General features: G+C 46.8%; 1 protein-coding gene across 8 annotated transcripts in view; it reads left to right on the forward strand.

Moving 5' to 3' along the window:
* Positions 1-27,375, forward strand: part of lrp1bb (low density lipoprotein receptor-related protein 1Bb) — a 211,034-nt gene that overhangs the window by 101,816 nt on the left and 81,843 nt on the right. For all 8 annotated transcript variants that reach the window (XR_013130308.1, XM_077001734.1, XM_077001727.1 and 5 more), the window contains 19 exons: positions 196-339; positions 1,501-1,737; positions 1,892-2,072; positions 5,217-5,436; positions 6,291-6,480; positions 8,053-8,175; positions 8,354-8,494; positions 9,257-9,382; positions 9,994-10,110; positions 14,434-14,514; positions 15,231-15,401; positions 16,634-16,813; positions 17,633-17,833; positions 19,972-20,217; positions 20,904-21,101; positions 21,681-21,885; positions 23,085-23,249; positions 23,551-23,795; positions 27,092-27,223. Coding sequence is in view for 7 of the 8 variants with exons in the window: in XM_077001734.1 (XP_076857849.1) it covers positions 196-339; positions 1,501-1,737; positions 1,892-2,072; positions 5,217-5,436; positions 6,291-6,480; positions 8,053-8,175; positions 8,354-8,494; positions 9,257-9,382; positions 9,994-10,110; positions 14,434-14,514; positions 15,231-15,401; positions 16,634-16,813; positions 17,633-17,833; positions 19,972-20,217; positions 20,904-21,101; positions 21,681-21,885; positions 23,085-23,249; positions 23,551-23,795; positions 27,092-27,223 (3,303 nt within the window). In the remaining variant the exon portion in view is untranslated. The remainder of the gene's footprint in view (positions 1-195; positions 340-1,500; positions 1,738-1,891; positions 2,073-5,216; positions 5,437-6,290; positions 6,481-8,052; positions 8,176-8,353; positions 8,495-9,256; positions 9,383-9,993; positions 10,111-14,433; positions 14,515-15,230; positions 15,402-16,633; positions 16,814-17,632; positions 17,834-19,971; positions 20,218-20,903; positions 21,102-21,680; positions 21,886-23,084; positions 23,250-23,550; positions 23,796-27,091; positions 27,224-27,375) is intronic.

Here is a 27,375-nt window from a genome sequence, read left to right on the forward strand (position 1 = left end):
GTAGGACTGATTTTGAATTACTTTTGAGCATTTCTCCGCGTGCAATCATGGATCACTTCACCCAAACACGCTAAACGTTTCTAAATATGCTAACACGAGAAGATCTGTGAACGGGCCACAGATGCCTGCTGCAGAGTGCTGGATGCTGTGGGCGTAGCAGTGGGGTGTGTGTAATATGAATGTGCTTGTCCTCAGTCCGGGGCCATGCGTGTGAGGTTAACCCCTACGGGAAGGCGGGCGGATGCTCGCACATCTGTCTGCTCAGCGGGAGCTACAAGTCCAGGACCTGCCGCTGCCGTGCGGGCTTCAGTCTGGGAAGCGACGGCCAGTCCTGCAAAAGTCAGTACGCTCCTCAATGCACGACGCACTGTCTTTGAATCCCTGCTGTTTTACAAATGCGCTTGTTTCATTATTTATGACATCTGGAGTGATTTACAGTTCATTGGGGCGTTTTGATGTCGAATTACTGACATACACTAACATATGGCGTCGGTGTAGTCGAGTCATTTTTGTTCTCGTCGTACGTGTGGGGGAATCATCGCAGGAAGTAAAATGAGAACTGTACCGTGTATGTTTCTGTCATTATCCCATAACCCAATGTGAACGAACCGCACATGGGCTGTGTGTCTCAACGCTGATTCTGACTGACAGAGATGGAGACAGTCACGTATCAAAGACTGGTGGGCTGATGGCGCTGTACTCTTACACTACTGACAGACTATAGGTGTGATTCATTATGTGTGGATAATGTCATTTTGACTCCGTCCTGCACATGTAGCCCAGGGTGGTCTATTGACATTTTGTAGCCAAGTGTGAAAATCTGGGGTCAGTTAATAATGGTACCCAGAGTGCTGTGCGACGCACCGTCAGTGATGGAGAGTGTTTCCTGCTGTGATGTGTGATTTATGTCCAGATGTTCTGTCTGCAGCTGCTTTCCCTCATCTTCTCTGGGTCTAATGAGAGCCTGTGCTAAATTACTGCCCGATATACTCAAGGTGCTACAGACTTGTGTGTTGTCTACATCTCAAAGCATTTAATTGTCTTCAAGCTCTTCCTCTCAGAATGATAAACTATGTAAGAGGTTCCAAGGAAAAAGGTCTCACAGAAAAGAAAGGTTATTATGCTACTCTCTCTCTCTCACACACACACACACACACACACACACACACCTGTTCCCTCTCTGGGAAAGTGCTCATCATTCTCCTAGTAGAGTTTAAGTAAACAAAAAAGCGGAGATACAGACTGACAAATGAATATACTCAGACATGACTAGTCAAGCCCAGAGGTGCTGACTTGGTGAGCCCAGCAGGGTTAATGCCAACGAAGGCTGTCAGAGATCATTACACACGGTTGGTATTCAGTCGCAGGATAAGCGCAAGAGGTCATCTCTTAGTGTCCCCAGATGTCGGACGCTTGGCATTTTAAATGCACACAGCACTTTAGAGACTTATGAAATATTAAAATGATGATTGACCCATTTTGGTTTCTTTACCTTTGCAGAGCCCAAGAATGAGCTCTTCCTGTTCTATGGGAAGGGCCGTCCTGGAATCATTCGTGGCCTGGATGTAAATGTGAAGTCCAGCAGCGAGCACATGGTGCCTGTGGAGGACCTGGTGAACCCGCGCGCACTGGACTACCACGCGGAGACGGGATACCTTTACTTCGCCGACACCACAAGCTTTCTGATTGGGCGGCAAAAGACGGACGGGACCGGTCGAGAGACGATTCTCAAAGATGGTGATTACGCTCCTCTCCCCCTGGACGTCGTTTGGCATTGTCTAGATACCATCCCCATATGAAAGACCATTGATCACACCCAACAAATGTTGTATATGCTTGAAGCAGAATGATGTGTATGTCGAGCTTTGGCCTGTCTGGTTTCCTGTTGTAGATCTTGATAACGTGGAAGGTATTTCAGTGGACTGGATTGGAAATAACCTGTACTGGACAAACGATGGCTACAGGAAGACTATTAGTGTGGCCAGGCTGGAGAGAGCAGCGGACACAAGGAAGACTCTGTTGGAGGGTGACATGTCGCACCCCAGAGCCATCGTGGTGGACCCACTCAACAGGTACGGTGTAAGGTCCGATCCACTGCTCTTAACAGGAACCTCGGTCGCCTTAAAGAAAACTGCCTTAGCTGAGAAGCTTCACTTAGCCTGATCCAAGGCTGCATAATTTACCATGTATGTACTTTGCAGATTTTTTAATGCACGTTCTTGAGGTGGTGATCAGAAAGTCGAGGACAGTTGACTGTAAACAGCATGAGCAGTGTGTGATGTGAGTCCAGGCCAATGAGGAGGTTCGCACTGTGAGCAATCCTGAGCACATCGCTCGCTCCTCTGCTAGATATTTGTTTGCTCTGCATTTGGCATTGGATGTGATTGACAGGAGAGCAGTTACACATACGCTGTGTGTGTGTGTGTGTGTGTGTGTGTGTGTGTGTGTGTGTGTGTGTGTGTGTGTGTGTGTGTACATGTGTGTCTGTGTGCAAATGTGCATGCGTATGTGTACCTGTAAGCTGACAGGGCACTGGCAATAAAGAGGTGAGTTTGTTGGCCTGGAGCCAATCTCATTATCACCTTCCCTGGGTGTGAGAGGAACTAGCGACTCCTGAAGAGCAGTTCACAGCCAGGGCTGCTGAGCTGAGGAGGCAAACGCTCCCTCCCCACTCACTGCACATCCGAGGTGCCCATATTCATCAGGACACACTGTTCCGCTCAACTCTCCATATATGGCGCAGATATGCAGAAATTGCTTCTGTTCTATAGGCTCCATTATTTTATCGCCACTTATCTCTGATGAAGGGAGAAAAGAGGGCTGGAGATACACAATAACTGGCATCTTAGTCACTCTGACGGCACACACTTGTCACTGAGTATATCTTGTACTTAAAAATTAATTTAAATTTCTAAAGATGTTCAGACAAGGAAATTGACAGTGGGATAGATACATTATTTACAAGCACAATAGGCTCATTAGCTCAGAGCCATAATTACGTTCATCGTTCAAACTCTGCATTTATGTCATTTGTGCAACTCCCTCTTGCATTTAATGTAACTTAATGACAATATCAACAGCAGATTGAATGAACAGAACCAAAACCGATGCGCCGGCGAGCGCGAGTGTGTGTGCGGTGCGAAATCGGGGAGTCCGTGCATGTTTGCGGGAGTGACGCATCACCTCCACCCTGACGTCCGTTGTGAAGTCTGCGCTCCTGCACCGACGGGTGGCGTCTGCGGTTGGAGCGCGGCCGTCGTGAGCCAGCCGTCACGAGCCAGCCGGCACTCTGACAGCAACAGGGAAGCGTGACTGCTGCTCCCACGGCAGCCTGACGGGCAGGGCTCTGACAACCAGGAAGGAACACCCGGGCCTAACAGGCAGGAGGCCGAAGCCCCGCCTTACCGCGCACTCCTGCGTGTAAAAGTTGACCTATGGAAGTGGATATTAGTGATTTGAGAACACGACCTTCAGCCCAGACACTGAGAGACATGACATTTCTCCACAGTACATGGAGCCTGCGAGCAGAGGGCTAGCTCTGTAGCCACAGCTACTGTTTCTTGTTCCCAGTCTTTATCATGTTGTGAATAGTCTTCCGCATGTACGGACGTGTTGTCGGACGCGCCCGTTCCGACGACCCATCGATACACACTGCCCGCTGCCTTGGGTCAGCACTCAGAGAGGCGTGAAGAGTTGACACCTCATACGTGGTTCAGTTCTTTCCATCTGCCCTTGTAATATCAACCTGTGCCTACGGGGGAAGGCATGCAGATGTAAATGTATTTTAACGGAAAACGCTCCGAGGGCCAAAAATCAATTTAAGCCTTTAGTAGCATCAAATAGAAACCGCATTCATCCATTGTATGTTGGCTAAACCCTATTTATAGAAGTGGGGTTGAGGCCCTATCATTAGAAAGTGGCCATCCATCAGGTAAACAGGTGGCACGGTGATCTCTATCCACCCTGCTGGATGGGATTCCCCTGCTGAAATAGCCCCCACCTTTCTCTCCGTCTCTGTCTCACTCCCTGCAATGCATCTCTCTCTCTCTCTCTGCGTGCCATTGCTAGCCTGCCTTAACATGATAAGAGTTACCTCGCCTGCCTCAATAACCCCCACCTTACCTTTCCTTTTATCTATCTCACTTTTTCTCATTTTAACTCAATCCATTTGCTTCTCCCCCCCATGTTCGTTATCTTTCCTTCACTGTCTGCGCTGTTTGTGTCGTTCACCCGGGCTCCAAGGAGCCCCTCCGACGGGGAGTCACAGCAGGAGAGGAACACACTCAATAACTGTAATAAACTCTTTGAGTGCTCGAATTGTTACAATGCTAATTTGTAAGAGCTGCAATTTGCAAAATACCACGGCATTCAGCATGTTTGTTACATGAAATACCAGGGCGTTCAGGAGGTTTGTCAGACAGGGTGACATCAGTAATTATCATCAATTCTTGTTGATAATGGTAATTTGTGTTGGGCAGTCGTTTTCAATAATTATTTCTGAATTCATACCTTTCCATCTAAACGTAGGTGGAACTTTTACCAAAGGCTGTAACTAGGCACACGCCTTCATGTTATACAACCTCACTGAAGACTCCATTCACTCCCTGGCTAACTGACTCACTCTGTCGTTCTTTCATTCACTCCTGCTAGTTCTTTCTTCTCCCCTCTCACTTCTTCCCACTGTCTCCTTTCTCTCTGGTTTACCCCTCTGTGCCAGTTCTCTGCTCTTTGCTGTTGCGTATTTTCTGTGTGCGCACGTGTGCGCGTGCACACGCGCCTGTGTATATAGCTCTACACAGTAAGGACGAAGGCTCTGATGATGGTTGCTTTTGCTGTTCTGTCTCCTGGCCACTTCTACGGGTCCACACGTACCACTGTTTCCCTCACTGATGAGGAAGAAAAGCTCACGCGGCCCGCTAAGAGACTACAAATCCCTTAAGCACACTTACTAAGGAAAGGATCATGTCCGGACACTGACCCCATCACTTCTCAAATATCGCGGCACCCTCGAGGACGACGGTTCACGTTTGCACAGAGCGGGCGGCGTACTGAGAGCGAGGCGTGAGAATACAGCACGCTATCTCGGTTGTTAGTTCGCAATGACGGATTAGCCATCTGAGTGAAGTGTTTGTGTACATCGCGTCTTTCCTGTGCTGGACAACAGGGGGCAACAGTGAGCGCAGCTGATGGTTGACACGGTTTGGTTTTATTTTCAGTTGGATGTACTGGACGGACTGGGAGGAGGACGAGGTGAACGACAGCATCGGCAGGATCGAGAAGTCCTGGATGGACGGCACCCACCGCAAGATATTTGTCACTTCCAACATGCTCTGGCCCAACGGACTCACCCTGGATCACGGCACAAGCACGATGTTCTGGTGTGATGCTTACTACGATCACATAGAGAGAATCTATCTCAACGGCACCGGTAGAACGGTAGGGTCACCGGTCCGCGCCGGCCGCTTTATTAGAAACACCTACTTTGCAGGCGTACAATTAGAGTGCATGGCCCCTTCCCTTGTTTCGCACAGTTTATTAGCCATCATCTAGTTCCTCACTGATAGTCGGGTTGAGACCCGGACTACTGTTGCCTGGAGACTCTCTATGCTGGCTGCTTCCCAACCCTGGCGTGACCGTGCCACATATTCAACTCCAGCAGCCCTGTCGTGTCTGCTCAACATGTATCAGCCTAAAACCCACAACCGTGCCGCTGCAATTTTACTGCTAATGCTGGGCTGAAAATCGTCCACCGCCCAAATTATATTCAGACAGCAATGGGTCTGAGGTCAGAAGGTAAGCAGCAAGGAATGAGCTCCAGGATGGCGGATGAACTGGGCGGGGCAGCAGTCCGTTGACGAGCTGATGAGCTACAGGACTTAACCACACAAAACACTAATAAGATCAGTGCATGTGTGTTAAGAGCAAATGCCCACCATGTTTCTGATAAGGCATATGGTTAGTATTTTTCAAAGCTTGGTGTTTTGTGATTCACTAATATGAATTATGATCACCTTGTATCAGACTGTGCCTCTAAATGCACTGAAGGTTGTGTAGGTCATGTCAAAGATGAAACAGAATGATGTCCATGTTTATTTACTAGATTTATGGGAGTGTTGTCTTGGACCCCTTGCTGGTATTTTTTGGTCTATCAGCCATTTTAGATTGAGCTTTTTCTTGGTTGTTTGATCCAGTCGATTGTGTCCAGATGTTTATGTATTTGTTTGATTTTTGACTCTCTCGATCCACCCCTAGAGCTCCTTCTAACGTCCCTGCTGTTCTGTGTGAACTAGGTGGTCTACAGCGGCAAAGAGCTGAATCACCCCTTCGGGATTTCACACTATCGCACCTCCATCTTCTGGACAGAGTACATGAACGCCTCCATATTCCAGCTGGATGTGGGGTCTGGTGAGGTGGTGCTGCTGAGGAGCGAGAGACCTCCTCTCTTCGGCCTCAAAGTTTTTGACGCGCTGAGTCAGCAGGGTGAGGGCCCTCAGAGACGCACGATCCAAAACAACCAACCTCACGTACCTCACGTACCTCATGTACCTCACGTAACTCACGTACCTCACGTACCTCACGTACCTCACGTAACTCGCGTACCTCACGTACCTCATGTAACTCACGCACCTCACGTACCTCACGTACTTTTCTCACAGTCGACCCGCCAACAGAACCCCCTCCCCATTTTGAGTAGTCAAATCTTATTCTGTACCGGCGCTGATAAAGAGGTTAGCGGCAAATATAATGCGTTAACGCTTCACCGCGCCTGGTTGAGCGGTAAAAAGGGATTTCGTAGATATTCTGCAGGAGCCTCTCTTACGAAATGAAGATATCACAGGTCTGAGATGCTGTGACAGTGATTAAGGCAGCTGCAGGTAAAGGGCAGGACCTGCGTGGTGGGGGAGCGTAGCGGGACTCCTGCGATGTGTGGCCCCTAGCTCTCTCTGGCCCTGCGTGGTGGGGGAGCGTAGGGGACTCCTGCGACGTGTGGCCCCTAGCTCTCTCCAGGCTGATCAGCTCGGTGGGATGATTGCTGTCATCTGTTCGTCTGTTCACCCGTGCGGCGGGTCTGGAGCGCAGGGGGAGGGACTTTGCGCAGCGGGGCCGACGAGAACGCAGTCACGCTTTACCCCGTTCCCGCACTCCATCCCCCAGCGCCCGCAGGAGGAGATGTGCTTCAGCACAGCCAGCGATCTGTCGCTGTCACAAAGACTCGCTTTCGCTCTCCAAAAAAAACCCAAAACAAAACGCCACGCCGTCTGGAGTGCAGGGGCGGCTCCCAGATCCCAGCGTGGTTCTGATATGGTAATCCTACAGTGGAACTGGTTCACATGTGTGCTGGGAAGGAATTTTATTTCTCACCACCACACAGAGGGTTCACCTCCAGAGGAGGTCTTAATGTGTTTCATTATTTTAGCCACAAAACCTTTAAAATATGGAAGGTGAAGAATATGAACCTGCTCTTGCCAGTCTGCGTTATTACTAGGGCAGGGATTTCAACAACCCCTTTCTCTTCAAGCTCTTGTCCCCAGAGAGATTAATTGTTTTTCTTTGGAATAGCATTGATTGGCTCTCGTGAAACAATGGCTTTTATCTCATTGGTGCAGGCACTGCCTTTGAACTTCTCCCAAAATGGAACCTTACAATAGTTCTCAAGCCTCAACTTGGTGAAGGTTTTCCTCACCAAACGGCCGTTTTCCTCCTCGACGCCCCGATCGCCACAGTGCACAAGACAAATGATTGTGCTGAAAGCACACTCGTGTCAGATGACTCCCTTCAGTGATGTTCCTCATAATTCACTTGGCACGCCATTGTAACGGATGTGACTTGCGTCTCCCGAATCCCTCAACAGTAGCAGATTGGTCGTGGATGGAGTGGAAGAAAAATGCGTGGGGGGGGGGGGAAGAGACTTCATACTCGCCGTTGAACCCCAGCGCCACAAGGAGAAACACTGCTAAAAGCCCAAAAGCAATAAATACACATGCAGGCAGACACATCATTAAAAAGGAGATTTGTAGAGATCGGTTGTTTAGCCCTGTATTTATTCTTTAGGTGACAATGCCTGCAGGGTGAATTATGGAGGCTGCAGTACACTCTGCCTGTCTGTCCCAGGAGGCCGAGTGTGTGCATGTGCTGACAACCAACACCTGGACAGAGACAATGTCACCTGCTCAGGTAGGCCATTTTAAGCCCTCTCTGAAGCATGCATTTGAACAGGGCTTTGCTCTCAACATTCTCCTTAAACAAGAGGAATAACAGGGTGCTCTGTTGGGACCGGCACGGGCGTGTTGTTCAGAGGGCGGCGGGTTGTGTGTGTCACCGAGCACCACGTTTTCTTCCGTGGCTTTGGCAGACTCGTCCGGAGAGGGGGAGCCGCACCGGTGTGAGCGTGAGGAGTTCCAGTGCAGGAACCAGCGGTGTGTGCGGGTCGCGTGGGTGTGTGACGGCGATGACGATTGCTGGGACGGCAGCGACGAGGATTCCCACGTCTGCGGTGTGTGCGCCCGCCGGGCCCTGGGCCAAACGCTGCCCCCAGACTGCTGAACCAGCCCGCCTCTCCACTGATGTGACATTTATCCACCTGATCCAACACAAGCTCAATTTAACATGAATATGCTAAGGGTTGTTGTTTCCGTTTACAATACTACAAAACGTTTGTTGTAGGTAAGGGGCCATTAGGTGTTTTAATTAGCGGGAGAAAAACAAAATCACACACAGGCAATCACACATACTGATGCACTCACATACATGGATACACACACACACACACACACACACACACACACACACACACACACACACACAGATCCAGTCAAGGCAGATAGGTGAACAGAGAGACACACATACAGATCCACCAGACACGCAAACAGCACAGCCGGTATAAAAATGTTCCCACCGTCGCACAACTGCAAACAACTCATGAGTTAATCGATAAGGCGAGCAATAGTTAAACTGTTTTTTCATCATGAGAAATGCCATAATGTGATCTTTTGACAGAATTGCAAGATCAATTTTCTGCTCTGCTGGGATGCCCCATAATTCTCCTGAAACTTTACTGTTTGATCCATCATCTAGTCTTCCGTTTCATATATTATTAGTTGTTTTCTATTGGAGATGTGTTTACCATCCCAAGGTGTAGCAATATAAATGACTTTATTAGCAGAAACAGCTTTGGGAAACAGAACTTATCCTACATCTCCGTTTAGAATTGGTAGAAAGCATGGTTGAATCTTTCGTTCTGTGTAATTGTGTGCAGCTAACCACAGCTGCCCCATGGACCAGTTCAGGTGTCTAAATAATCGTTGCATTCCCAAACGCTGGCTGTGTGATGGGACTAACGACTGTGGAGACAACGAGGACGAATCCAACCAGACCTGCTCAGGTAGGGCTCCACGGACCACAACAATCAGCTTCCTTAGAGTTTATCTTCACAGCGAGGTTTAGAGTGTGTGTCTCTGAATCTCAAACACTCAAAAGTAGTACCTCAACACACGATTTTCACATGTGTTTTCATACATCAAAAAAACCCCGTAGCCAGTTGTGCTGTGGACACAGATTACTGTTCTCAAGCAGGTGTTTATAAAATAATTTTCAGCTTTTTGACTACGGTGAATGTCAGCCATTCGTCTCCAGACTCATTTTAACATAGTGGAGTTACGCCTGGATCGTTGCCAGCTGTAACCTTCTTCAGCGTCTAAGTGCTGTAAGATCAATAGACGCCTGGGACAGGTGTGATAAATACTCCCCTGTCAACGTTCTGACATGGCTCCAATACGGCTAAGGTTCTTACTGTCAAAACACCAGGCAGAAGCACCGAGCCCAGTTCCATCATCCCCTCAGGTTCGTCAATGCTTTTGCTAATTGACTGCTAATGGAAATTTCAGTGATCCCCAGGTTACAGCGTCTCACAACAAGGTGGGAACGCGGCCCGGTAATGCGGTTTGTCGACGCCGGCTAGAGTCTCCTCATCGCTGTTCGCTCTGTCTCTCTCAGCTAAGCAGTGCCAGCCCGGTCAGTTCTCCTGCGGAAACGGACGTTGCGTACCCGAGGCCTGGCGCTGCGACCGTGACGACGACTGTGGTGACATGTCGGACGAGTCCGCTTCCTGCGGTGAGTCGCTGCCTTCCGGTGTAATCCGGCAGCCTGCGGGAGCCTGAGCTGGGCTTCGGTGGCGTGCCTCTGCTCTTCCGTCAAACGTGCCGGCATTAGAGCCAGAGATTTATTCGCACTGCATGGCTGCAGCTGTTTGCTGGATTATTGTCCCACAGAAGAGCCGCAGATCTGGATTCAGGACTTGCCAAGCAAGCACTCGCCCCATAACCCTAACCCCTCCCCCGGCCTCCATGTCTGGGCTTGTCCAATCAGAGAGGGAATAGGGAGTCAAATCAGACGCGAGGGCTTTGAAGAGCTCGGTGGTAATACAAATCCGCCCACCATCCTTATGATCCCAAGTCGCCGTGACCACATCCCCGACCCTGAGAGCGGACGAAAGGAAACAGGCCGAGGCAGGAAGTGGTATGGAAATGCTCCTGCTGTGAACTCCCACAGTGAACCGACATTTTAAACCATATGTTATGAACCGCACAGTGACTATAACTATAAGGAGCCTTTGCTTCTGCCAGAAGTCCCCGAAATAAGCAAAATACCTTTCAAAAGGGATGAATTCCTACATTTCAGTAGGACGGCTATCGTAACAAGAAATATGAGTATCATGTGTTTTGTATTTTCAAAGTAACTCCTCATTGTGCTGTTTTCGTCTTGTAATGACATTTTACCGGGAGAAACATTCTGTGCATTAGTTCAGTGAATGCACAGAATGTGTGTGAATGAACGAATGAATGTCAGTGTTGTTTCTCCAGCTGATGCAGGGTCGTTAGGATCAGGACACACTTGACTCTTCTAGTCCCCGTGGTATTAAGGGTGCTTCTCCCAATCATCTTCTTAGAGTTTTACAGTACACTGTTTCAATGTCAGCCTTTATTCCGAGAGACCTTGAATTCATTTTATCTCTTTGTGAATAATGTTTTGTCGGAGGGCGAGAGACTATTTTTAGGGGCCTGCATCCTTCAGCGGAGTCATCCTAAATGACTCATGAGGTAGTCACGTGCAAGATGGCGGCGACTCCGCTATCAAAAGCCAGACACTTCTGTGCTCTCTGACTGAAAAAAAGCCTGTTGAAGGTTTTAAAATAGCACTCATATCTTGCCATACCGTGTCATTGAGGATAATAATTGACTAACCATGGAAATCTGCTTATATGGCGTTGTGCATATGTTTCCACAGTCAAATATTCCTCATGGTTTCCTCTTTTCATACTTCTAATTTGAGTTGTGGTTGTGAGTCACACCTGACCGCTGCTGGAGAACTTTTCCCAGTTTAGATTTCACACCTGTTGCTTCTGATTCACATTCTAATCCGGGGAGTTTTATCCTTCCAAAAACCTATTGGACTTTTGGCTTCTGGCTGGGATTTGGTGTTAAACTTTCACATTTTCATTGGTTTGTTGCTTATTGCAATTGAATCCATAAGTGCAGATCCAATCTGCTACATTAGGAATTGCAGCTCCCAGTTCTGAACGTTAACATATTCTTAACATTAACGTAGACTGCACTTTCCTCTCGTCTCGCACTGAGATGTAAATACGGCTTTTCTAAATGCTGCAAATTGCTCCAAGTGCAGTTGCCCCTGTGACCATGGCTGCCCCGGTACCCCACCCCCACCCACATACACACACACAAGCACGCACACACACACACAAGCACGCACACACACACACACACACACACACACACACACACACACACACACCCAACCAGACCCTGCGTAAGCAGTAATTAGACTGCACGCTTGGTTTCCCTTAATCATAATCAAACAGGGCTGACCGGAGCGTGTTTTCAGGCCTGTTGTAGGCAGAGAGCCGGGGTGCATGGATGGAGACTACCCACCTCTCTGGCTCCTCGGTTGGGGCCCTGCTGAACTGCGGCCTGCGGGGCCCCGGGGCCCTGGGCTTTCCCCTCCCTGCTAATTTATATTCCCTCACAATTCTCCAGGCCCAACTTCACTGTGCTGTGGTGATTCAGCTTTTTACTCCTCGTCTTACCACATTGTCAGGCGTGTTGTTCAGGCAATGTTTTTTATTTTGTTATTGTTTTTATAATGACAATGATTTGAGGATGGTAAACAAAGCACTTGCAGCAAAAAATAAGAGGTGTATCCATGGTACACACACGCACAGACGCACACACATATTGAAACCCATAGATGGTCAAACAGTTGTGAAATATTAGAAGCTCCTGTGAATAACAGTAACAGATGGGGGTTTTTTTGTCTCATGTCTAAGGGAAGGAGACCATCCTAAATAAACACTACCAGCAACTTTTATTATGCTGATGTTAGGATGATAATAAGTAATACCATTTGCCAACAGGCTGCCTATAATTTGTTTGTTTATTGTATATTTACGGGCACTGTGGGCTGGAGAGACTCACATCAGTGATAGTTTTGTTCTCTGTTGTTCTCTGTAAAACGGTCTGTGCTTGCCAGCCGTTATTACTGCGGCAAACGTTTCTAGGATCAGGCTGGACAAGAAAGCAGCGTGTAAAATCAAAGAAGTGTAAAAATCAGTTTGAGAGAGGCCACTCAGCTGTCTCCACTGCTCCTTTTGACACGTGTCCACTTTTTCTTTTTCTTTTCTGAATTCTTTTTTTTTGCCCAACTACAACAGGCTGTCTTTGGAGACGAATCGCTCTCTCTGAGATTAGCAGCATCTCTTCCTGTTCACCGTGACACTTTACTAAAACCACTCTCCCTTGATTGGCTCGTGATTCGGCTAGAAGAGTGTGACAGCACGTAAAGCCTCATAAGTAATCTTTACCTGACGGAACGATGCCGTAGACGTAGGTGCTTCTCAAAGCGTAAAAATGATGGCTGCTTATAAAATTCAAGGCGTTGATGAATCGCTCCTGCCACTGTTTATGAGCCTAAAAAATGCATTTTATTTTCTGTCATAATGATTACACATCAACTTTACCATAAACTTCTGTTATTACGCAGACATACACATAAGAGTGTAATTAGTGATAAGGATATTGTCAGTAGCGATCATTAGTCATAGAACATGCCATGGGAAGTGTCAGATAAGGATATGGCGTTAGCTGAGGCCACTATCAGTTATAAAGTTTTGGTGAAACGAAACATGAGAAAGCAAATGGTTCCCAGCTAAGGTGCGTGATCTTAAATCATTTACGCATGAGGGAAAGAAATGAAAGAATGAAGCGGATGGATAGATTATTATAAGACCGGCTCCTGCTGAAATATGATGCACGAGTGAATCTTTATAGATAAGAACACAGTGGTGGAAGTCGTTATGCACATATGCTGAATGCTAATGGGTTTAGTGTGTGGTTCTCACTGGAACGGAGAGACAGGCTCCCTGATATTATTGCAAAGATAATGTGCACACATTGACTAATTGCAGAAATGGTACTTGTGTGGGAATGCTGATGTGTTTGGGTAAACAGCATGCTACGGAGACCTAGACATCCAGCAGAGAGGCCTGGTTTGTTTAAGTGGCAGCTTTTGAACTCGGATATTATTAACATAACAGCTTGTTTAGGATTTTATTGTCTTCATTATCAAATCCATATGTACTGGTTTTGACCAGATAGAACTATGCACTACAAAAAAACTTGAAGTGAGGATTTTGCATCAAACATTCTGAGAACTTTTGCTTACAGTGTCAATATTAGCACTTTTTCCATAAACATTGCACTCAGCACAGTTTTTTTATTTTTTTATTAATCAAAATGATCAGAATCCAAAGTGATTTTATGTGTAGTTTAAGGCACATTCACAGACTCCGATTGCTACATCCATATTGCCTTCCGGCACATCCTTATTGCCTCAGACTGTTTCCACAGTCTCGCTGCTCTGTTTCCCCAGTTGCTCACAACTTATTTTTCATTAACCTCACAGAGAAAATACCAATAATTCACACTGACATTTTGCATGACCTTCAGGGTTCTGTGGCTTCAGCACTACACATAATGTAAAAGTATAAAAAAAAAACATCACTGTGACTCTGCAGAGAAATTTTTTTCTTGTTTGCTTTTGTATAAGCCAAATACTGAAGACCCCCCCCACACACACACATATATATATATACACACACATGCACACACACACACGCACATACACACGTCTGCAAATACTAGCAGAGGACAAAGAAACCTCCAAATTTAATCTATTAGCATGACAAAGCAATCTGTGCCATGACAAACTTCTTTTGCAATATTTCAAAGCTAAATGCAGAATGAAAAATGGGCTTTCTGCTCCAGTGTATCAAACAGACAGTGATGTATGGGCCAGGTTGGGGAGCAGGAGTCAGTATTTTTTCGGAGTGCCCATTCTCATGATCTCCCTGTGCTCCCACAGCCTTCCCAACATGTGAGCCGCTTACCCAGTTCAGCTGTGCCAACGGGAGATGCATTAACATCAACTGGCTCTGTGACTCAGGTGGGTCTCTGGCATCCAGCTGCATGTATGTAATTCAGCCCCCCATTAATTCACAAGAGTGTAGACAAAGTGAAATGTTCTGAACTGTTGCTAATGTTGTTCACCGCTCTGGCAAATGTAATTCATTTTAATGGCGCTGACTGGCATTACTCAGATTGTTTTCAGTGGATACAAATCTTTATGTTGCCACAAGCTAAAGACACTCCATGAATTACTGTTGAAAGTATACTTTATTATTACCATTAAAAAAATAGTTCAGGAGACTAAACTAATTGTATGCAATTTTATGCTTACCTCAAATGTAGATGAGCAACCCAGACATATTTGATGTCCAATTTTTGCTTCTTTTGTGTTAATACTGGAGAACTGTGATTGCCGTACCTCATGTGGAAGGGACGCTTATGATTCCTTCTTAGCCTTAAAATGTTGTATACCCACTGCATGTCGGATACTTGCTCACTGAGCTGTTACATTCAGGTTAGCAGTCTTCTGCTTTGAAGCAGTTCGCCAACACAACAAACCTTTACTCCCCCCTCACTCCAACAATTATTTACTCCAAAATTTTCTTTCCTTGAGCGGAGGTTAGTGCAAGGTCAGTTAATCATTATGGAAACGATATCGCTGTGACGAGAGAGAGGGAGAGAGAGAGAGGTACACAAACGGCTCGCTGGTGTTTCATAACTGTCTCTCTCCCATGGTGACCCCTGTGCTCTCAGATGATGACTGTGGCGATGGCAGTGATGAGGTGGCCTGTCTCCAGGCCTGTACCAGTGGCCAGTACCGCTGCTCTACTGGGAGATGCATCCCAGACCACTGGGCCTGTGATGGACACAATGACTGTGGCGACTTCAGTGATGAAAACACCACCTGTACAGCGATGGTTCCCGGTGAGTGTCCCGGTGTCCCCCGCAACCAGGAGCTTACGATTCAGTTGTTCTGCGCGCACCATGGAAACATGCAGGTTCACTGCGATCATAGTATTTGTTAACGAGACCAGTTAGCGTGTCAAGATGTTGCTCTCTCAATGATTTAAAGCTAGCTACGCACAAGCTGCTTTAGACAGGCTATTGGATGTTTCATTTCCACAGCATCTGTTTAACAGGGCTGATCAACATAAAGAAAAGGGAGATTACCATCACGTCAGCTGCTCATAATTGGCCCAAAGCAATGTCCCTAAATTGCCGAACATAAGTTTGAAACTTTCTCTCTCTCTCTCCACCGCCCCCTCGTCTCCCCGCCATGTTCCACGTATCCCACCTTATCTGCACCTCTAGAGAGCGACCCTGCAGATTTGAATCTTTTAATCTGTTGTAATTACCTCTGAAAGCTGAGACGGGTGCTGCAATCCTTTCAGCCCACCAGCTTGTCACAGAAATGAGGAAGCCATTCATCAAACGCGCTCCTGGTGGAGGCCCGGGTCCCCTGGCTGTCTCCCCGGGTCTGCCCAGCCTCCCGCCTCCCAACGCTGGGCTCAGATCAGAGTGCAGCACCAACTCCGGCTTCGAGGTGGCAGAGACGCTGCTAACGCACAGGATCGAGCCTTGAGCAAATCACTCTGCCAGTTCACCGCACTTCACTTCAGCTTTACCACCTGTCTCGTTCACTGGGACAACTGAGAAACCGCAAATGCCCGGACTGTCATTTAGCACCGGGCTCGTTAAACCTGTAAAAACGGTTTAGGGAGATTTATTTAACACCTGTGGATTATCTGTGTAGAATGTAAATCATTAATGACCAACTGGCTGCATAAATGAGTTATACTCAAACGACATTGTGCTATGTACTAGATCTTTTTCTTCCCAAACCATTATCCCTGTCCTTGGTGCTGAAATCTTTTGTGCTCTTTTTTAATGGCTGTTTCCGCTGTATCGAAGCAGAGTCTTCTAGGAAATTTTATTTGATAATATCCTAAATTGCTGTCATAAAAAAAAAATAAATTAGCCATTTTGTCATCAGTGAGCAGGGAAAGGATTCTGCACTAAAATTCCGATGAGCTGGAGGCAGAATAATGGTGCGTGTGTGGTGTGCCGTAGCCCCGCCCCCGGTGGAATAATGGTGCGTGTGTGGTGTGCCGTAGCCCCGCCCCCGGTGGAATAATGGCGTGTGTGGTGTGCTGTAGCCCTGCCCCCGGTGGAATGCAGTGGTGAGGAGTTCCATTGCCGCGCCGACGGCACGTGCATCCCAGAGCGGTGGCGTTGCGATGGCGACAGCGACTGTGAGGACGGCGGTGACGAGAGCGACTGTGCGGGCATCAAGAGGACGTGCGACCCTCAGGCCAAGTTCACCTGCCGAGACTCAGGTGGGTGAGGAGCCCGCGCTCCCGTGACCCTTGTCTAAAGTGGCACACCAGACAGTCTCGCATGCCGAGTGCACTAAACGCCACAGAGCCGCCTTCCGCCAGTTGCGAGGCAGCGTGCGCTATTTTCGGCTGAATTTAATCGGCTCTAGTCATAATGTGTCTGAGAATGACAATGAGAAAAGGAAAGAAGGTATAGCACTGTAGTCTGCCACGAATACCGAGGTGTGGTGTGCAACGCCAGCCTCACTGAAAATCACACGGAAGGAGACTGTTTGATATTAAATTGTAATTCTGTAAATTAATGCCTTGACAAGGCACCGGTGGGCAGCACAATGTCTTAATTTTCACTCACAGCAGTGTGTCCTCCCCCTGGTGTTGTGTTGTAACCTCCTCAGCTCCGTCCAGTTCACTGTAGTAGAAGCAGTAGAATTATTATCATACTGTTAAAGGCTGCAAAACATGATGGTTTGATCATGAACGTGTGGATCTTAGAAGAGCCGTGACTGAGAGAATCACTAAGGCCGTCTAAGAGCAGGAGATGTTCATGTTAACGAATAGCGAGGAACTCGAACGTGACACCCAGGTCAGACGGGGACACCGCGCGTGTTCTCACTGTGGGTTTGCTTCGTTCGGGTTGTTTGTTTTCCCCGTTCTTTTTATTGTCTCCGCTTATCTGCCTGTGTATCCGGCTTTGTTTCTGATACCCCGATTCTCCGTAGTCTTTTATTTGCATGGGGGATATCAACATGCCTTCCTGGAAATGCCCGGTCGGGTGTGACGGCATGATTTATTCTAACTGGGTGGGTTTAACGTCCGTAGGGAAGTGCATCAGTAAGAGCTGGGTTTGTGACGGCGACAACGACTGCGAAGACCGCTCCGACGAAGACTCGTGCAGGACGTCCGTCTGTAAACCTCCCACGCAACCCTGCGCCAATGACACCTCCACCTGTCTGCCCCCCCAAAAGATCTGCGATGGGCGGAGCGACTGTGCTGACCAATCGGACGAAGGCCCCTCCTGCGGTGAGTGGTGATGTCATCAGTAGTCGAGAGATGTGTCGGCAGGGTGAGGCCTGCCTGAACCTCCCCGGCGGAGAGGTCAGCAGCGGGTGGCCGTAAAAACACATAACCCTGTCAAATGCAGTCACTTTTACACAGCTGAGTAGATGTTGACAGTTCTCACAACGCTCTCCGGTGTGAGGGTTACAATTTCATTTGTCGCATTCATTTGTTGGGTGTTTGTTTTGGGTTTTCTAGCTATGATGGAGACTACATCTAAGTAAGCGAAACACCATTCCTTAATACATCAGCCTCTGCTCTTTAGGGTACCGCTGAGCGACCTACTGATAGGTCTCCGGGAGTAAGCAGGAAAATGTTTAGGTTACGTTATTTGAGCGTAAATTGATGTTTTATGCCGTTGCAGTGTCTGGTATTACAATAGTAATGAATACTCGAGAAAGAAAAAAGAAAAAAAAACGGTTCATGTTCCAGATTGATGCCTACTGTGTGGCCGGATTGGTACACACTGGAGCAAATCAATGCGTATTGTGTTTACCACCTCATGGCTGAACACACCCCAAAGATACTGTGTTTGTGTTAGCACTCAATATCCCAGAGGGCTCCTTTCATTCCCGCCTCACTCTTTAGCCTTGAAGTAGTTTAATGAAAACCAGCACATGTTCCATGCGTGCGGGACTGACATACCGAAGAGCTGACTGAGATCGCATATGATGATGCGTTTGGGGGAGGGGGGGGCACCCTGGGAGGATTGGTGACGTGTAATCCTTTAGAATGCGACAAGACAAACGTTTTCACCGTGTTCCGACGTGTCGCCAGGAGAAACCCACGGGACCAACTGGCTCCTAGCAGAGCAGGCGTGCTATCAGTCTGCGAGGACCCACCGCAGCACTGCCACCTCAATGCCAATTAGATTGTACAGCGGAACCTCGAAGGCCCGATTGATTGGAACAGTGCCACGAGCGCCGATCCGTTCTGCAGCCTCTGGGAGGAGCAGGATGCCCCGATCTGACGGAGACCTCCGGGTTCCCTGTGGAGAACACTAAATTCTTGTCAGTGCAGAGGGGATCATCTTAATCACTAGAAGCTTAAAGTCCTTGGAACAAAGTCATTTTTACTCTTTTTCCCCCCCATTTAGGGTTGTCTTTCTTTTTCATTTTTTTTTATAAAGAACCATGTGCTTCAGTCAGAAAAAAAAAAACGAGGTTTCCATTAAGAGACGTGAGAGGGAGAAGCAGAGTACGAGAAAGTTTGCTTCTTATCAACCTTGAAAGGAGATGATGTACCTGAGTCTCAGTTTTCATTTGGTTTGAAGCTGGAGTAATAAAGACATCTTCCACTTTGACAGAGCTCATTTTGTTTGCTGTGCACTCTGCAGCCAGCCTGTCTCTGTAATGTAATAACGCAGCTGCCTCCTGTCTTGAATAGTGTGTGACCTCACATAATGTTGTATTGTCACACTTGGGTAGTGATGTCGATTAGCTTAGTGCAATTTGGATGTTTTTTTTCTCCTGTTCTTTTCTTTTTTCTTTAAGCTTTGCTTATATTTTCCCTGCTATAGACCTATTGACACTTTTATACTGCATTTCAGCTATTAGCTTAAGACACTCCAGTGGGGGCTACCGTGCCCTATTATTTAGACCCTCTGGGATTTTGATACTCTTGGACGGTGTGATGCAAAATCAGCCTTTTATTACAAATTTCACAGTGGTCTGCGAATTTTATTGGGTCAGCACTACTCGCTTGGCAAAAGTTACTTGTGATCCACAAATTTAACTAGGTACGATTTCCAACTGTCCAATTAATAGAAACTAATTGCACTTTCCTGTTCAACAGCGTTCATCTGTAAAGCCAAAGATAAGATTGCAGATAAACAATGGTGTTGTCATTGTGAAAAACTATTTCATTATACCGATAACACACCGCAGTTGCTCATGAATGGACATGGGAACATGAAAAATGTTGTTTCTGACCTGGTTACACTCATGTGTTATAATGGCCTGAGCCAACATTACAGAGAGCCCATCAACTATTGGTGATTTGTTATCTGTCAAATAATTATATGCATTGAAAAGATACAAAAGATACCTTTTTTGAGAAAAAAAGCACTTTTTCTTAATAATTCTCCATCTGTAATTTTCCAGACAAATGCCTGCAGGGTAATGGGGGTTGTAGTCACCAGTGTACAGTGACTCCCAGTAAAGGGCTGGTGTGTTCCTGCCCCACTGGCCTGCACCTGGGTCAGGACAACAGGACCTGCGAGGCGGTGGACTACTGCACCAGACACCTCAAGTGCAGTCAGAGGTGTGAGCAGTTCAAGACCACGGTCAAGTGTTCCTGTTACAACGGCTGGAGGCTCGGCCCGGACGGGGAGAGCTGTCACAGTACCGGTAACCGTAGGATTTGGTCACTTTTGGTCACTTTGGGGTCATGGGTAGGGTGCTTTAACAAGCTCTAGGAGGGCCTAAGCCAAACCGGTGCAATGTCTCTACAAATCTGCAATATATTTTACAGGTTCGTATAGAGCGTGCAATGCATTGCAAGTGAGGTCTCCTCGCGCACATTTGACATTTTTAGCGAATATGCTTGCATGATATCATACCGGGTAATGAATTCTACGTGGACCTAAACGCATTCCAGCCTTTAGGTGGTGAATGAGCTCACAGAGCAGAGCAATAAAAGCAGCAATAATCCAATGACAGCAGGATACACAATCAGGAGGCTCCCAGTGAGAAGCTAATGTCCTTACAGCAGCACGCCTGCCAAATGCTTTTAAATTGTTTCAGGGAATCAAATTTGGGTCATTAGTCCGAGGATGACAATGAACATCTGTGTGATATACTGCACATTGCGCTTGCGAAGCATATGCAACAGTGAGCCAGCTCTTATTTTCGAAGACTACTACACATTTATTGCTCCCGTAGGATTAGGTTTAACAGCTTTCTATTTGAGAAGACTCCTCGTACATGTAGGGGGAATAGGTGTAGGTGACGTGAGATTCGTATCCAGCAGCTGCCTAAATCTAATGCACACGTGACGGCTTTAACTGCCTGTCTCTCTCTTCCCACTGTGTCAGATCCCTTTGAAGCCTTCATTATCTTCTCCATCCGCCATGAGATCAGAAGGATAGACCTTCACAAGCGTGACTACAGCCTGCTCGTTCCGGGCTTGAGGAACACCATAGCGCTGGACTTCCACTTCAACCTCAGTCTGCTGTACTGGACCGATGTGGTGGAGGACAAGATCTACAGGGGCAAGCTCTCCGACACCGGAGGTACGCGATTAGTAGCCCCAGGACCAAGCCAAACCACCCCTGGTGGCATCTCCATCTGGTCCCACTTTAGTCCGCACAGCAGGAACAGATCTGACTTGCTCCTCGTCCCTGGGACACGTCTTGAGGCACATGCCACAAGCGCCTTTAGGTGAATCGCAAAGTTTCGGGAGGAGGTGACGGAAGCCTCTTTCTCCGGGTGACCGTTCCACTCTGTTCCCGGATGCTGTGTTCATCACCCAGCCCCGTCATTCCCTCTCCGCCCTGATGCCTCCCCGCACAGCTATTGCATCTCCTTTGTTAGCATTTCATAAAGCCCTCCACAGCCGAGGATAACCGCAAACAGCTGGATTATAGACAGTCTGGGAAAGCCTTTAATGTTTAATAGGAAGCTCAGGGAAAGCCCCCTTTCGTCTAAAGTGGGTGTGCTCTCCTTCAGAGCTTTCCGTTATCTCCACAAAATAGCATTTCGGGGAAATCAACACACAAAAAAGCACACTGCGAGGGTAGAATGCTTCGTTGTGGTCAATTCGGCGCACCGTCTAGCCATTGTTGGTGATGTTGGTGTGGCTGTTCTTGCAGGTGTCACGGGGATTGAGGTGGTGGTTCAGCACGGCTTGGCCACTCCCGAGGGCCTGGCCGTGGATTGGATTGCAGGAAACCTTTACTGGATTGACAGTAACCTTGACCAGATTGAGGTGGCCAAGCTGAATGGAGAAATGAGAACAACCTTGATTGCAGGCGGCATGGAGCACCCTCGGGCCATCGCTCTGGACCCGGGCCAAGGGTGAGTCATGCTTCTCCACCACATGTTCTCTGACATCATTGACATGTATTTTAAATATATAGGGGGAAAGACGTTTTACTTACTAAATACAAAACAAATATTTTTCAGGTGGATAGTCAGGAATAATTATTCAATGACATTTCAAAGAAATCCAACTGTGTCTTTTGCTGTATGTTTTTTTGTGTGTCTTCTTTTGCTCCTCAAAGTTATTGTCAGCTGGATTCTGTTGCACATCTCAGACTGTTAAGTCACTTAAGACGCCATTAGGGAAGGAGAGGGAGCTTCATCCATGACACCACAGACTCAGAATAGTCACAGGCTGATCCCAACCCCTAGTGCTTAGCGGACGCTTGCTGGCATTGGAAATGAATAGAAAACAGTCTGGTGGCTTATGTTGCCCATTGGAGGGACTGGAAATAATTTCTGCCAAGCGTCATGGGCAGCGCGGAGAGGACGACGGCAGTATCTCGGCTCGCAAGCTGCGCCTTGTGCTGGCACCCAGCTGGGAGATGTTCTGTAAACTGTCTTGTTGGATGCAGAAGTGTTGCTTTGAAACTTTGAAACAAAACTCTAGCATTTATTTCACAATCTAAGTCTTTAAAAAGGGCATGGAGATTCAGAAAATGCAAAGCATGTAAAGGCCCCTAAGGTGTTTTTGCACAGTGTTGGAGAATGTTAACTTAATATGCTGCAAATGTTGACAGTTATGTTTCCAAATGCACTGTTGCTACTAGAAACAGTAACAGTATTTGGTCAAAAGCTGATGAATTAATTTATTGGCTACACCCCAAAAGGTCTGACCTTTGATGGTGAGGATGCTGGCTGCTTGTAACAGTGTCAGTCTTAAGTGATTATTATTGAATCTTTAGCATCTGGTAAATTTATCACTATATCAATGGATACAGGCGTGAGGCCTTGCTTGTTTTTGACAGCGTGCAGGACATTACTCACGCATTTCATTAGCAAATTAGCTGTTCAAAACTGCTTTGTTCGCCTTTTTACACCACACTGTAGCACTGCAGAGTTTATTAGTGTATTAGCCTACTGTAGAAAACTGTCCGTTAAGTCATTCAGACTCTCAGACATAGCAAATGAATGGCTGGTCCTTTCCACGTGGTACTATCTACCCAGCGATGACTCCCATGCGAGCATCGTGTCAGCCATGGATAAATGGTACTTATTAATTTATTTTGGTGCAGAATTCTTTTCTGGACAGACTGGGATGCCAGTTTTCCACGGATCGAGGCGGCATCCATGAGCGGAGGTGGGAGACACGTCGTCTATAAGGACATGGAGATCGGCGCCTGGCCAAACGGACTCACTCTGGACCATCTGGAAGGGCGTATAATATGGACAGATGCTCGGTAGGCGAGCAAGAAAAAATAAAATAAAATCTATACATATATATCTATGTGTTTTAGAAATTAAGCTCTCAGTTGTCCATAATCTATGCATGCTCGTTTATCCTCCAATAAGCAACAGCATTCGCCTAGAAATAAGAGGACAGTCCAACTCATCTGTCACTCAGTTGCAGCGTCTTGTCTGACGACTCCCCTAGGACATCTGTCGGCAGTGTCACACCTTGTCAGCGGGGGTGGAGGGGGAGTCACCAAACTGGTGTGGGTGAGAGAAGACCTGACATGGTATTTCTTCTCTCTCCCACAGATCGGATGCCATCTTCTCAGCCTTGTATGACGGCACTGGGGTGATTGAGATCCTGAGGGGCCATGACTACCTCTCACACCCTTTTGCAGTCACTCTCTTCGGAGGAAGCGTATACTGGACAGACTGGAGGACCAATACTCTGGCTAGAGCCAATAAATGGACTGGACACAATGTGACGGTTATTCAGAAGACCAGTGCCCAGCCTTTTGACCTACAGATTTATCATCCCAGCAGACAACCAGAGGGTAAGTACTTCACTTCTTTTGTAACACTGTGAGAATCTTGCAGTGGAGTTTGGATGTTGGCTGTCCGGTTAACTGGAATACATCATCACAGTAGCTAATCAGTAGCTTAGTCTGTTATCGTTCGTTGTTGATAACAATATATTACATTTTACTTGCCTTTCAAGAAACTCAAGAATGTCTGAAACACATATGAGCATTTTCTAACATAGCCCTCTCAGTAGTGTTGATGACTCTTCATGTTACGATCGTACGATGTACCCAAACTCATTAGATCCAAGAAGGCAGACAGTACCAAAGCAATTACAACAGAGCTTCTCTCACAAATTCCATTCTAACTGCTATGATGCAGAAATGGATTTTATATTAAAAATTTGATCCACCCTGGTGAAAAGTTTAAAGAGGGAGACATGGAGTGAATTAGACCACTGGCCACTTTGTACAGTAGGGATTCATTTGAGCTGGTTTTTACTGTTCATTCATTTCTACCCCAGTCAGTGGGAGGGAGGCTTCAATGGAGGTGGAGGAAGTGCTTGAATAATTAAATAAAGGCTCCTGCAGAGACCAGGCCAGCCTAATGCAGACTCTGGATACATTCCCTTACTCTACCTACATTAATTTTAATTGTGTCCTGGTGGTGGTGTCATGGAGGGTTTTGTCCCCCTCTCGTCTCATCTGGAGTCAGGAGGGACAACTTCAATCTATCTCCACAGTGTCCCATTTTTCTCCTTCACCTTTATCCACTCCAGCATATTGCAGCATAATGAATTTAGAGAAAACGCTAGCATAGGTAATAAGTGTCTTTCAATGCTTCCAAAACATGAAAAAGACCGGTGATTGAAAAAATGAGTGAGTTCCATCAATGATGAGTACACCGTAAAGTAGGTTTTCTTGTAAAATGCAGAACACATCATGTATTCTGTTACAGACATGCTATAAGTCTATATTGTAGTGATCCATTAAAGATGCATCCCTCCCAGTGGGACGTGCAGTAGAAACAGTAACATCAGCATGGTGAAGTCGACTTTGGTCTCATGTCAAGAGAATGTTTGTAGTCAACTGATGTTCAAAGGACGCCAGGTGTTCGGTTCCCCATAAATGCAGCGTGCCTGTGTTTGCTCATCAGCCCAAGTAATCTCATTTGCATCGGCTCAGCCCGCCCAATCCAGCAGAAAACCCTGCCAAAACACCCAGGCTCCACTCAGATCTTCCGCCACTGTACCAGCAGTCGGGTGACTGTTTTACCCCAATAAGTACCGACAAATTGTGCTGCGTTGCCAAGGAAGCCAATAAGTATAGCTAATCCAATCTTAAAGAGCCTGTTGGGAAAGGCTGGCTATCACCGCTGTCCAACACGCCGGCTCGGACCGCTAACAGGCCAGGGAAATTGGGTTTTGCGTTCAGTCCTGCTGCGCTGGCAGGGGAGAGGAAGGAACCCCTGGAGAACGGTGGGGGGTGAAACGGGGGGGACGCGTACCAGGCTAATGGGGCCAGACTGTAGGCGTCAACAGGCAGGTTGTAAATACATTACGTGTGGTGGAAAGACTGAAGGCGGTTCAAGAGACTTTAAGGCGGAGTTAGAGAAAATGTGGAGTGTTCCTCGTGTTCCATGATTGATGGAGCGCGTTTCTAAAAAAACGTCACTGTCTAAAGAACTTTTTTTTTCTTTTCTGGGCTGCATGGCACCCCATTTCAAAATGCTCTGGAAATTTGCTGACAGAGTGGAGATCACGTTGGGCTTATGTTCAGTTTGGCAAACCACAAAGGCGTGAGCCCACGTGAACATTCATAACTTCTACTGAGGATGTTTGCCAGGTCAGACTGATGAAGTGTATCATCACTTCTTGGCCGTTTATGGTGAGAATGAGGCAAAGCAGTTTTGCCTTCCTAGCACACGTCGAGTGCACTGCCTGTGTTTATTCAGTATTTTTTTCAAAGTCATATTCCCCCCAAAGACCACTTGAATGTATAATTAATTCATTGGGATGTTAGTGTATGATTTACTAAGTTAAAATTATTCGTTATTCTCACTTATGGTAAAATGTGCCGACTGCATGTATTAAAACAGATCAGCATTGAGAAATAATGGGCCCGTTTCCAAAAGCTTATTAGAGGAGTTATTTACAATATGCAACCAGTGTCTTGGTTAATTATGTCATGTGCTGTAGCTCAAAATTCATGATCTAGGGTTAAAATAACTTGGACTGGGAACAGGGCTATATATTTTTGAGAGCTGCGAACATGTCAGCATTCACAAATAATTCAGCAAATCTGTGCACCATGCCAAACTGTAACCTCTGTTCCATTCAAAAAATAAATAAAGAAATAGAAATTGCTGAAGACTCAAATCACGTCAGAGTAAATCTAATTAGCAGACCATTTGCTGGGAACAGCAGCCAGGTCTTGAACTGTTCAAGCCAAGTTATAAAAATAAGAGGACTGTTGGACAGATGTGGATTTCAGACACATTTCCAAAGAAAACAGCCTTTATATCATGGATGTTATTTTATGGAGGCTTGTCCTAACAATAAGTCATATTGTCTGTCGGAGTAGTTGTCATATAAATTTAACAGTTAATCTTGCCAATTTGATTAAAAACAGCCCTCTGTTAACATCTAGATGTTCCCAGTGCACATTTGCTTTAGTTTCAATGTCTCCCCTGGTGTTCTTCGAATACTGCTGACAGAGAGCGCTTTGCCATCAAAAGTGAAAAGGGGTAGAGAGATAATTGAGTATTCTCTGGTGACCTCTTGCCCATTATCATGTGATCTGTCTGGTCAGCAATAGTCCCTGATGAAGTACGCCACAGATGGGCCGCTGCTGTCATGAAACAGATATAGCTAGAGGTTTTTCAGAACACCGACGTTCTTTCAAACTGCTCCTGCACTGAGAGGTCATGGGGTTATTTGTGGTTCGTAAGACTCGTGTGGATGGCACAGTTCAGAGAACAGAAGGGGATATACTTTACTCTGAGTTGTGCATTGGTTCTTTAAATTTTGATCCTGATCTGTCCACAGCCTTACCACAAGAAATACAGACTTTAGATTTAACTTGCATGTAAGCACATTTTGTTGCTCTTTGTCACTGTATTTGAAAGTAAAATTGGAGCACGGTTTGTTCAGTTAATGTCAGTGAGAGCTAGCTAAGATTGTTAAGAGAGCTAGCTAAGATTGCTAAGAGAGCTAGCTAAGATAAGAGATGGCTGCATGTTAGAACTCGGACCCATCAGCCATGCTATTGGTTTCTGTCCTGTGTTTTCCTCTGGCTCTTCTGAATGTATGTCACTGCCGGTCTTGCAGCAACGAACCCTTGCGGGGTTAACGGCGGGAGGGGGCCCTGCTCCCATCTCTGTCTCATCGATTACAACCAGACTGCGGCTTGTGCCTGTCCTCACCTCATGAAGATCTCGCCAAACAACCGCTCCTGTGTGGGTGAGTGAACAGAGTGCACAGTGCTACCGCAATTTCCCAAAAGCATTGTGGTGGTAAAATCGTTTGAAATGAGAGAGAGAGCACTCTGTGCAATGCTTACTGTTCCATTTAACGATGATCTTCGTGTTACAATGCTGTTGGGAAACCCACGT

Source organism: Brachyhypopomus gauderio, chromosome 4, assembly GCF_052324685.1.
Source record: "Brachyhypopomus gauderio isolate BG-103 chromosome 4, BGAUD_0.2, whole genome shotgun sequence".
Lineage (NCBI taxonomy): Eukaryota > Metazoa > Chordata > Actinopteri > Gymnotiformes > Hypopomidae > Brachyhypopomus > Brachyhypopomus gauderio.